General features: G+C 35.7%; 1 protein-coding gene across 1 annotated transcript in view; it reads left to right on the top strand.

Annotated features, from left to right (window-relative positions):
- The window catches only part of Tyr (tyrosinase), a 48,063-nt gene that overhangs the window by 5,420 nt on the left and 29,386 nt on the right, over positions 1–13,257 (top strand). The window contains exons 2-3 of the mRNA XM_048435347.3: positions 3,305–3,521; positions 12,852–12,999. Coding sequence (XP_048291304.3) covers positions 3,305–3,521; positions 12,852–12,999 — 365 coding nt within the window. The remainder of the gene's footprint in view (positions 1–3,304; positions 3,522–12,851; positions 13,000–13,257) is intronic.

The following is a 13,257-nucleotide window of genomic DNA, read 5'->3' as shown; positions in this document are numbered from 1 at the left end:
TCAGGTGGAAAGCATATCACATGGAAGCCACAGGGGGATGAAAAACAAAGTCACTTTTCAGCAGAAAGTCATGGGTTTAGGTAACCATGACAACAGCTCCGGGAACTCACAGCTTCTCTTTTTTCTTTATGAAAGATTTCGTGGAATGTCATATGGTTTAGTCTTTTATTTTCTTTCTTTATTTTCAGGAAAAACTTAAATACCTTAATAAAATTTTTGTTCCTGAAGGCTTTTAAGAGCTGGTAGTTTATTGCTATTTCCTATAATTTAAGAGAGCACTGTCATATTTCACCTTCCATACAATTATACCTGTTCCTTCCGTTTCCCTTTCTTTACTTCTTTAGACTTGGATATTGGATTATGCTCCCCCTAGCATATGCACACCTCATATGTGCTTGAAAGGAGAAAGAATCAAACTTTTACCAGAAGACCTAGGCTCAGTCCAAGTTCTGCCTTTTGCCAAATTCTACTAAACAAGCCATTTAGAATTCACTACTTTAACGTTTCCCAACAAGAAGAACAAGTGTTATCATCATATATGCTTGTTTTCTATGCTAATGAGACAACTGAATGAATGAGAAAGCCATGGACTACAGTATGAAAGCCATTGTCCTTTTATACACATAAATATAAATTTGTAGACTTCTCTAACTTACCTATCAGACTCCCCAGGAAGTTACTTAGGTATTTTGGTGACAATTTTGTTCCTAAAAGATAGGCTAGCTGAAGATGTTACTATAAAACAATTTAAAGTAATGAGTTTGTGTGAAATTACTTGTTAAGTTTTTGTCATATTGTTTTCATTTTAATGTGTGGGAAATGCTGTCTTTTAAGTGATGCAACAGAATCAGTTATCATAATAATGAACATTCAACACTCATATACCTACCTCGTGATAAACACAACTTAGATAAGGAAGTGATGGCTTTATAATAAAAGTAATTATAATTTTTGGTACTATTAGGGGTGAAACATTTTGGGAGTAGAACCTAGGGATTTATATATGCTAGGCAAGTTCCCTAGACCTGAGCTACAAGACAGCCATAATGTTGAATCCTTTACACAGGTGCCAGAGGATGCAGCAACATGAGTTTTAAGTATATTGGACTACTTGATCCTGAATAAAGAGTCATTACATTCTCCATTTAAAAATGTAAAGCCTTGACAGAGCGTCTGGGTGACCAGCCTGAGGGCCTGGGGTTAATAGAATTAATATTAGACACTGTATTTCTGAATACAACTTCCAGGACAGGTAATGACAATGCCCTGCTTCTGAATCAAACATAAATAATTTGGAGCTAAGCTTTCTCCATCATTTCTGTAGCCAGGGTTTCTTTTCTCAGCATTACTAATGCCTCCATCACCTAAGCACTTAGTCACATGGCAGTTGGCATTTCAGCAAAAATAGTTCCAGCCAACTTCTCTAATTTAATAGAGTCTGCTGTAGGAGTCTTTTCTGCAATGAGACCTTTTGGAAGTGTTTTGAGGATTATTAGTCCAAGAGAACTGAAAATGACTTCCTCTGTGTCCCTGCAATGGTTTCTAGTCAATCAACATTGTAAAGACTTCCAAACTGTTATAATCAGGTCAGAAATTGAACTACTTTTATGAAACTCTTCAGGACTCTTTAATGTGAAAAAATAAATAAAGTAGATAAAGCTTTAGGATCAGCAATGCTGTATTTATAGATTTTCAAATATTTAATTAGTAAAGAAATGGATATTTTAAAGATGAGACTTAAGTTTAAATAAAAAATTCATTTATGTTTCTTATATTCCTTCACTTACAGCTTAAAGATAATGTTATGCAGTGTTAGCACACTTACCACCATCCCTGCTTCTGTCATATAGAGTTTCAACATTCTGAATTTTGAATTTTTTTGGATTGGGATTTCTAGGCTGCATAAGCAACCTGATTTGAATAGATATATACAACCATTTCCCTTCTTTGTCAGATCCCTTTGAGACAGTCATTAGTAATCATTTTTACTAAGTTTTCCTCTTGGTCTTGAAGAACAGGTAGGATCTTGGACCCATATCTCTGTTTAGTCATGGGTAAAAAAATGGCGTGCAAAGAAACACGAGCAGAGTGTAGAGCAGAGGAGGCAATGTGGTCTCAGTAGCAGGGTCACATAGGATGGAAAGACCTGTTTTGGAGGGAGAATTGAAAATAACGTTTGACAGAGTCAGTATGAATGAAAATGGAGAGCAACATACAAAATGAAAGACATTGCTTCCTGGATTTAATTGCAGCCTGGTTGGTGTAAAAGTACAGAGAAATAAATTTGATGTAAATAAAATACTTGCAACTTATGAAAATTATGTTTAAATTTGAAGTCATAAATGTATATGCTCAGAATATGAGATTTTTCATTAATGTAGTTGGTAGGTAAGTCATGAAACTCACTCATACACAGAGGCCAGGCAATGGTGTCACCTTCCTTTAATCCCAGCACGTCGGAGGCTGCAGGAGGCAGATCTCTGTGAGTTCGAGGCCAGCCTGGTCTACAGAGTGAGTTCCAGGACATCTGGCAATGTTACACAGGGCATCTGGAAGGCATTTTGCCACTCCTCTGTTCTCAGTTTCTTTATTAATATGGGAAGCATTGCCACATGACTTAAATGAAATAGTTCATGCAGCACAGAACCTTAACTCTTCTCCTATAAAACTGTGAAGAATTATGATTCTTTTTTAAAATAATTGGCTGCTAGAGAGGAACATAGGAACTTCGAGAATGGCTAAGCATTGAAATTTCCTGTAAGACTATGTTATATATCAAGCCAGACATTAAAAATGGATGTTATGAATAAAACAAAACCCGGGAATAGAATGATCACCAGTACTCGGTATTACTATTTTTGATAAATATTTCTGTTGGGTATTTGTTATTGGTCATGTGATGAGATTTTGACTTTACATGGAGCAGTAGCTACCTTTCCTGTCATAATGAAACTTATAACTTCACGTAGTGATTAATATATGGTAGAGGTTTTGCAAACCAATGTATCTCAAATATTTATATAAAGTACTCAATTTGATCACAATTTAGTGCATAAGACTTAGGAAACCAAAGCCACTGTGTTACATGCTTGAAGTAGTTACTACTAAATGTAGGACTACTACTCATCCCTGGCTTTGACATTCCTTTGCTTGTCCTGCCAGCTCTACTGTCCCCTTTGACAATTTCATTTAATTGTCAATTGTCAGGAATTAAATAGTGAATGAAGATAGTGGTGAGTAATCTCAGCTTTTCTTCCTGCTCTTGACTCAGAGATAAGTCATTTAACATATCTGTTTTTCGCAGATCATCTGCAGTAGACTAGAAGAATATAACAGCCAACAGGCTTTATGTGACGGGACCCCTGAGGGACCACTGATACGCAATCCTGGAAACCATGACCAAGCCAAAACCCCGAGGCTCCCGTCTGCAGCAGATGTGGAATTTTGTCTGAGTTTGTCCCAGTATGAAACTGGTTCCATGGATAGAACTGCCAATTTCAGCTTTAGAAACACACTGGAAGGTAATATCCTTGTTCTCACTAATTGTGATTTTTTTTCCTCCTTCTTTATCATCTCTTTCCAGAGATTGGGCTCATATATATTTATAATTTATAATTCTGTCGGTTGTATAATGCTATGCTTTGCATATACTCATAATGACAGTAAACATAGCCAGCTCAGAACATCGTACCATATTCCAGCAGTTTAGTGATACAAAAGCAAGTTGAATATTCTACTCACCATGTGAAAAACTGGGCATAACAGGCAGTTTTCCATAATAAGAACAAAGAGTTCTTATTTCAAATTAACAAAAGAGATCGATTCTCTGAAGCCAGAAGTTAGTGATTATGACCTGAAAACATGGAATCAGGTTTCACCAATACGCTTTTCTAACATGGTAAGAGTTCTATGAAACTTTGTAGTAATAGAACAAAGAAAATCACTGGACAAGACACTTTGTGTACACATCAGGGGAAATATCAATTAAGTGATATACAGAAGAGCAGAGATATCCAGATGGTATCTGACCCTATTCTTGGACTTTTTTTGTCAAAAGTGGGAGTCTGCATTTCACAAACTTTTTGCCCAATGATCATAAAGATGCTAGGTTGCATACAGAAGAAAGCAATGATGGTTGTTAGTTATTAAAAACATCCCAAGATAGTTTGATTCTAAATTCACAATATTTCAACTTGTTCTGTTAACTAGATTTTGCAGCCCCATAGTCTTTCCAGGAATTCTCATTCACAGAGCCAATAGTGAATGGAGGGAAGGTGTTTTAACAAAAGTATGTTAGAACAAAGTAAAAACATTCCATAATTAAAATTGAGTGTACTGTGGAATTAGAGACACAGCACTATGGAAAGTCAGTGCTTTCTCGAGATCGAAATGTGCTTCTTTCTCTCTGATTTAGCATACCTAGAGACCATGTTATTTGAAACAATTTTGTTTTGCTAGCTGCAATAAAGGCATGATTCATGTCAATTCGAGTCTGTCTCCTTACATCCCAACACCTGCTCTTCACCAGAGGTAGTTCCTCGTATCCTTTTATACTCTCTAATTCAGCATATCTCTCCACCTGTCCACATCTCCCTTTCAGGATCAGTTCATTCTTGTGCAATCAGAACAGACCCTTTGATATGTCCATAACATTCACTACAGTTAATATTGAGAAGAGAATCCTACCAACAAACTAATTTTAAAGGGCAAAATAAAAAAAAAATGAATGAACTCAAGTCACAGATTCCAAACATGAGCAAATATAGGGGCTAGCCTCGGGCCAAGCTCTTAGAATATAACACCAGAGGCCATGTCACAAAAGTCTTCTGCAATTTACCAAGTGGGCAATCTTCATCTCTTCCAAAAGAATCTTAACAACCTTTCTTCTCTCTTTAGTGTGTTGCATTACCTTAACTTCTTTTTTCTAATCTATGGAATGAGTTTTCTGTCTGTTTTGAAAAGTCAGCAAAATAACAAGATTGACAAAGATGAGAGAATGAGGGACTTTCTGGCACTATAGACCATTACTTGGGGAAAAACCAACAGACAGGATTCCCTTGAGATCAAAGCCAACATTCCAGTTGCAAGCTGTTATCATTATAAGACAGGAGAATGAGGTTAAAATGTTTACTTTTTGGCCCAAAGTTGGTCATTTCTAGGGATAACCACTGAGTAGTCAATAAAAGAATGTTAAGTGATTGACAAATTTCCTGAATGGTAATTCTCTGGGTTTATGGTGTAGGGCTAGCAAGAAGTGAGAGAAAAAGCTTACTTCAACCATTTATTTAGGGAGTTGTCGCAGCTCAACCCTTACAAAGGAGCTTTACAAAATGGTGCAGCCATAGCTATTCTTTTCCCTTTTCTTCTTTCATTCTAAACTATAATCCTAAAGCCTTATACCAATAAGTAATGTAAGAAAGTAAGTCACATCTTGAAGATAAATGTTGGTGACTGCTGTTAAAGATTATGATTATGATTCTTCTCTTGCAGCAATAAAATGATCCTTTAAAACAAACTGTTATGTGTAGAACATCCTGTCACCACTTTGTATGATGGTGCTTCAAACTTTATGAATGTCTCCTGTAGATTACATCATTTTTCTCAGGTTTGGCAATGTTGAAAAATGAGGCAATATTAAATAATGCCACCTGGTGAGTTGGTAGCCCCAAACATGCATCTGGTTTGTTTAACAACAATGTACAGAATGCAAAGACATTGCATTCTGATGACCCATATGGTTCAAAGTTGTCCGAGGGTGGGCAATATTGCTGTGCAAACAAGATCAACAGAGACAGTAGTTTGGGAGGAACCTCTGGGGGGTTCCAGGCTCTTTAATCCATTTTAGGGAATCAGGGAATGAACAAGAGCAGAGTGGCTAGGAGAAGAAGCACAGTTTTGCTTTTCTTTATTTGCTTGTTTGTTTTTAGAGGAAAAACTTCCTCTAAAAGAAGAGATCCTAAGCAAAGCAAAGTCTTGAAAACTCAGCATCAATGCTACACAATAAATCACATGGGCATTCTGAGCTACTGGAATAGCATTTACTTTGTTGCAAAATGCTTTGTTATACATTGGCCTTGGGCAAAGGTGCCCAGCCTTGTTCTTGAGCAACAGCCTTTTCTTTCATGCTAATTTTGCAACCTTTGGAAAAGGACCTCCAGATCTCACTGTCTACCCTAATCCTTTGTCTTGAATACAGTCAATAGACATATAAGGAGTCATAAAAAAGCATGACATTTACATGGAAATGGATGAAATTGAAAACCATTAACTGAAATAAGTCAGACTCATAAAGTTAAGGCTATCATTTTTCCTCACACAGGGCATAAATTTAAAATCATATATTTGCAAATGCATATATATATATATATAGTTGTAGATATGCATGTGTGGGTCTTGAAGCTGGAAAAAGAATTATGATGAAAAAACATATATTAAGGGAGCTATGAATAAGATAAATGGAGCACATACAATAGAAAAACACTGGCATTAACAGAAGAAACAAAGGAAGCAGCTATAAGAATGCAGTGAAGGATCAGAACAAAGGAGAGCAAAGTACTTATGATACATATGTCTAGAGAGTCCATAATAAAACCATTATTGTGTATGTTCACTTAAAAATCTTTATTTAAAAAAGCAGACAATATAAATGTAATTTTTTGTTTGTTTGTTTGTTTTTTACTGTAAGAAGGCAGTTCCTGATGCCATTGCACCTCAGAGCCTGTGGGCAGAAATGAGGGTATACAGTTTGGTACTTAACTGTCTGATAGGACTGCATGTTTCCCCTGATTTGCCAGGATTAACAAAAGTCCTCCAAATGCTAACATTCGTGACCTTGCAAAACAAACAGACTTTGCCCTTAATGAAACTTGAGAACTTCGTGGTTTTTGGAAAGACTTTTAACCATCAGTAATATTATTTTTTAAAATGTTATTATTATATTAATTATTTATTGGACGTAGTGTAGGCACAGAAGTGGAGCCAAGGCATTTCATTTTGTAAAAAAGCCTGAGTGAAAGAAAAGTGCTGCAGGGTGGGTCAAGTATTACAAATATTCACAGCTGGTCAAAATACGGAGAATACGTGACTATAAGATGGCCAGTCCTAATGGTACATTGACAGTGCAACTCCTACTCAGACTCAAGGAATAGCAAGATAGAGACAGCATGTAACATCTAGTAGATCAGAACATTTGCAACTAGATAGTGTCTTCTAGACATGGAGAGGATGTAATACCTAAGATATCTCAACAATAGGCTGACCTTAGCGATAACCCCCTCCATAAAGAAGGACTCACTTGTTCTTTGCAAGGCAAATGGGCAAAATTTCTCAAGTCTTTACTCATCGTTGAGGAGACATAGTAAATCAATTGGTCCTGAGGGGAGAATCAGTTTTCTCCAGGGATGAGATTACTTATTTGTTGTCCAGTCCTATGTATCATCCCTAAACACACACACACACACACACACACACACACACACACACATATTTGGGAACCACTGATTGGATTCGGGAGATGGTATATGTGTGTATAAAAATATATATAAAAGAGGTCATGTATTCAAGAGTAAAGCATGGGCAGAGGATGGAAATTTTGGAAATAATAGTAGTCACATATGAAATTCTCAAAAAATGAAAATTTAAATTAGAAATATTTCTTAGCAATGACTTTGCTGTAGAGATGCAATTCAGCATTCTCAGGATTTAAGCAGTGAATAGCAGCAGCAAAGGGGTGGCTCCAGTCGGAGCTCTACCTCCTGATCTCAAACGCAGAGCTACCAAGCTCCAGTGCTATTTTCTTAGTGAATGAAATTAGCTTCTAGCCACTCAGGCTGGCGTTATTCAGTTCACTGCCTGATCTGAGCTTCCTGCAGACTGAAGTTTCGGCATCTCATTAACATCTCATGTTTCTGTACCCTGCAACTGCCTTCCAAGGTGCTCCCTCACTCTGGTGGTGTTGTTGGTTAAATCCAGCTCTCCGATTTGTGTTTGCTCTCTGTTCTAAGGTCTCTAGATAACTTGGTCTAAAACATTACATTCCCATCTCAGGATAATAGCTGGTCACTGCTATTTAAGCCATATAGCTGGATAAAATTAAATTCCTCTCTGTAATTGACTTGTCCACCAGATGAATCATCGTTTCATCAAAACTGGATCTCCTGTTCCATAGTCAAGGCTTATGAAGGTCCTGGGCTTTTCCAGAGGCTGAGACTGACTATCTCTTTTGAGCAGACACTAGGAAGCTCACGAGCCATTTGCCTTTCACACCCAGCAACGAATAATATATCCTGTCTCAAGCAAGTTGTAGGGTGAGACCCAACACACCAACTTATCCTCTGACCTCTACTGGGGCGCCCATACTCACACAACACACATACACATACACACATATAATAATTTATAAAGGGAAATTCTAATAAAAGTGTGACAACTAATTCCGTTTATGGTGTTATGATCATATCTTCTTTGAGAAAAGTGGAAGTTAGATTACTTTAAAATATCTAAAGACTTACTTAAAAATTTTCTCTCTGCATTTTATTTTATTTTATATATCTGCTATGAATTGTATTAATTATGACTCCTGTAGAAGTACCTAGCCGTGCTGGGTGGTCGTGGCACAACCTTTAATCCCAATACAGAGGCAGGTAGATCTCAATGAGTTCAAGGACAGCCTGGTATACAAAGCGAGTTCCAGGACAGGGTCCAAAGCTACTCAGAAAAACCCTGTCTCAAAAACAAAACAAAACAAACAAAACAAAATAAAAATACCTATCCGTTAAATACAATCTTCCAAAATCATTGTGTCATTTTGAAATTACCTTGCTCACAATCTTCTGCTAAGTCTCTTTTTTAGGAGAGTAAGTTAAGAAGAAAGTCTGTTTAAGGGTTTAAGAATAATTTATCTCCTACGTGCACTAAGATGAATTTGCTGTTTTGTTTTCTTTCTTTATTTCTATTTTCAAATGACATAGAAAATATTAATATAATTCAAATATTAATTTCAAGTTAAATTAAACCAATTAAGTTAAATATGCTTTGCTCTAGTGAAAATCTAGTCACCTGTTTTCACACGTCAAAACTTAAGAGGTATAAAACAGTATATTCAATGTCACCTATGACTCCACATCTTGAAAAGAAAGGTGTCTGGTTAAACAAGAAAATATACATGAAAATGCCTTTACATTACCTGCCATTTAATAGCTAACTCATTTTCAAGAAAATCCGAAGCAGCTACTTGTATGAAAGTACTTTACAGCATAAGTTGGCACATTGAAATTTTAAAGGTAAAATTATTGTTGGTTCTTTTTGTTAATGTCAAAATATAGAACATAAAAACTTCATGTGAATGAAATAATGTGATCAGAGGTAAATATTTTGAAGCATAGTTTAGGTTTAGAGAACAAAGAACAATTTAGTCAAAATCAGTAAATTTCAACCCCGATTGCACATTAGAATCACTTAGGGGCTTTTAAGACTCTAAGTGACTGAATTCAATTCTAAAACAATTAAATCCAAATCTCCAGGTATCAGAGATAAACACTTATATCTAAAACAAACAAATAAGCCAAACCTCTCCAGAGGAGAATTGGGGGAGAAATAAAAAAGAAAAGGAGATGGATTGGCAAATTGAAGCTGCCTGTTGTCATTCGTCTAAAACAGTCCCCAAATTTCCCATAGGAATGACACAAATAAACTGAAAGATGTAACTCTCAATATGTTGAGCTATTGTTGCTGCCCTTTGTAAAGAATTTGGAGCCATTTTGGCATATAGGGTTGCTACCATATTCCCTTCTGGGTTGTGGGATGTTCCCTGTCCATGGGGAATCAGACAATGAGCAAATGCAATACCATTCTCACATCCTGTACGTTCCTTAACGCAGCTGACTTTGAAAGTGACAAGTGTACAAGCTCAATTGAAGAACACAGCACAAAGAGATTTCTGAGTTGAGCCAGCAACTTCATACATAGCCTCACAGGTTTTAAGAGATTATCTTTTTATTCTCAGTCTCTGTTGTACATTTATCTTTTAAATACAGAAACATTTGAGACTCTGATTTTCATTATGAGAAGTCACAATAGATTATTTGATCTCACTTTCGAGGCTTTCACTTCTGATCTATTTAAAGAAACCCAACCTGCTATTTGGAAAAGATCACAGGTTTGGAAGTCAATCACAGTCATGATTCATTTGTTTGTTATTTAAATACTAGTTTGACTTTAGTTGTGTTACATAAATTTACAAACTGCTGTTTTCTCATCAGTAAAATGGAGACACCAACAATATTGTCCAGTTGCAAGTAATCCCTTTGCTCAAATGAGAATAAGTATAAGAATGATATTTGAATTTGGTTTTATGGAAGTAATGTAATTTTTCTTTTAGAAAAGAGCAAAATGCAAGAAGTAAAATTGACCAAGGAATCATTTCTCTTTCATAAAGACAATTTCAGTAGCTCCAATCTACATAGCCTACATCTCCAAATGAACTGTGAAGTAAAAGAGAAAATAATATATTTTCATGTTAGTATCATTTCAATCTCTAATTGTTTGCCCCACATTAGAAATCTTTAAAGTCCCCTTGTAGGTAACTGTCTTATTGCCAACCTCTGTCGGCCACACACAGAAAAGGTATGTTTTTGTTAGCAGGTTCATCAACGAGCACACATTCATCAACCAAACCAGACGGCAGAGAGGGAAGTTATTACTCAGGATGCTCCTGCTGCTATCAGATTGATGCTAGGTGCTTTCACACCAGCCATCAGAATTAATTTTTACATCCTAAGAAATGTGTTTAGCTTTCCTCTATTATATCAATGACAAAAGTGTGGCAAAAAAGTTACCTAAATTGATGAACACTGTATTTCTTTCTAGTAAATAACCTACCGCATCAGTGTTTTCAAACGAGGCTACGCAGTCCATCAGGCTCTCAGAAGAATGCAAAGCACAGGGGAGTTTGGAGAGAACTTATTTTTCCATCCTCATCCTACTCTAATTTTCTACCCACACATAACTGAGAGGTGATGAAGGACCCCTGACACTACTGCTCCCTCAAAATCATCTTGTATAATTATTTTTAGAAAAAAAGTCATCTTGTTTCTACTTTTCATACAGCATTTTTCAGAGGTGGTAAAATTATTTATGATGTCAAAGACAAAATATATTACAAGTATTAGTGCCAATGTCGCCAAAGTATGTAATGTTAATGATTAAGCTATAAAACGTGTATTAGGTTAATTTGGCTTTATCTGATTTTTAATTGAGAAATAAAATTGTTTTTATTTAAGGTACATGATATAATGATGCTGGTATACGCCATACAGAATGACTAGATCAAGCTAAGCATCACATATGCTACCTCATTTACTTACTTTTCTTCAGTGTAAATATTTGCTATCTATTTTCTTACAAGTTTCCAAGTGTACCATGGCTGTGAAGAACTGTTACATAAATTTTATTTGATTAGTATATCCCTAAACTTCACCAACCTGAAAAATGGAGTGGAGGATTTTGTATGTTCTTACAGTGACCTTACAAAGAGATGAGGACCTGATTTTGTTTTTGAAAATGAGTTCTAATTAGCTGTGAAATGAATGTTCTACAAAAACAAAAACGTTATGACCTGATGTCCCTAGAACAATTACAGATGAATGACGGAAAGGTTGGTGACATCATAAAATTAGTAACATTTAGGATAAACACTTAAGTAAGCACATAAAAGAAACTATAAAATAGTAAGTTATATGAATTCATTTTGATATTTAGATATGGATGTCATTATTGAATCTTTAAAGAGGCTAACTTTAGGCCATTGAACTGTTATACTATGTGCAATATTTCTGAATTGTTTTCTCTGAAATGACTTAGCTTCTGGTTTAAAAAAAATGAGAGTGTACTTAAAAATATCTGAGACCATAAATGAAACAAAATTCTAAAGCTTTCGTTTCATGCTATGAGAATGATTAAAGGTAAACACTTGAAGCCTATTCTTATATAATTGCATTCCTCTTGATGTGTGATTAGTTGCTACATAGGACAGTAAAACATTGTCCTTGACAGCTTATACTCCGTGTTAAATCAGGTCTGTCTCCCAATCCCTCTTTCTGCTCATAAATATATGTAAATCCTTGCTGTGCTAAATTCCCTTTTAAAACCTATGATAATGCAGAGAAGTAACTTATATAATGATTCTGAATTCTATGAAATTAGTAATGTTAAGTTCTTAAAAAAAGAGGTCCCTCAAAGACTTATAGATCACAAAGTGCAATGGAGGGTTTTGTATGTTCTCACAGTGCCCTTATAGAAAGATGAGGATTTGATTTTGTTTTTGAGAATGAGTTCTAATTAACCGTGAAATGAATGTTCTACAAAAGTAAAAACATTATGACCTGATGTCCCTAGGACAATTACAGATGAATGACAATATGTTTGAGGACAAATTTCATGCTTCTTCTGGCACCAGGAATCAAAATTAAAGTATTTGTTAGAACCAGAGAGCAAGAACTTACAAAGATACTGTAAGGACTCCTCTAGGGGTTGTTATGCATTTAAATGAGAGTGAATGCTGATTATTACAAAGGTTTCCTATCACATTGTAGTAATATTCAAAGGACTTAACAGAGATGCATCATGAGAGAGTCCATAATGACTCAGCCTGTCTCACCAATTAATGCACAACACAGTGTCCCCTACCTGATGCCTTTCAGTTCTGCAAAGATCTCAATGGATATTCAGAATGAAACATCAAATGAGTTTACTAACTGTTTTTGTTTTTGTAGAATTGGACTTTCCTCTATAGTTATAGATGAGGTGAGATGATCACTTAGATTTTCAGTCATTTAATCTTTTTTTGTCAACAGGATTTGCCAGTCCACTCACAGGGATAGCAGACTCTTCTCAAAGCAGCATGCACAATGCCCTGCACATCTATATGAATGGAACAATGTCCCAAGTCCAGGGATCGGCCAATGATCCCATTTTTCTTCTTCATCATGCTTTTGTGGACAGGTTGGTTGACATTTCTTCACAAATTATGTGTTCATTGGATTTAAACAGACTAACAGTGTGACCATCATATAAATTTCTGTTTTCATTCAATATTATTCAAGAAATTACTAGGATGAGTTGGGCACTCGTTATATGCTCTTCATAACTGAGTTTGTAGGTAAGCATAGCGTGATGAACTCTACAAATATCTAGAAGTCACGTGATACTTTAAGTATATTCCTCTCTATACAACTCTCTTAATTTCTCTGAGTAGCTTAT

Source organism: Myodes glareolus, chromosome 24 (assembly GCF_982192425.1).
Source record: "Myodes glareolus chromosome 24, mMyoGla1.1, whole genome shotgun sequence".
Lineage (NCBI taxonomy): Eukaryota > Metazoa > Chordata > Mammalia > Rodentia > Cricetidae > Myodes > Myodes glareolus.
The sequence above is the reverse complement of the archived record's forward strand: the minus strand, read 5'-3'. Positions and strand labels throughout refer to the sequence as shown.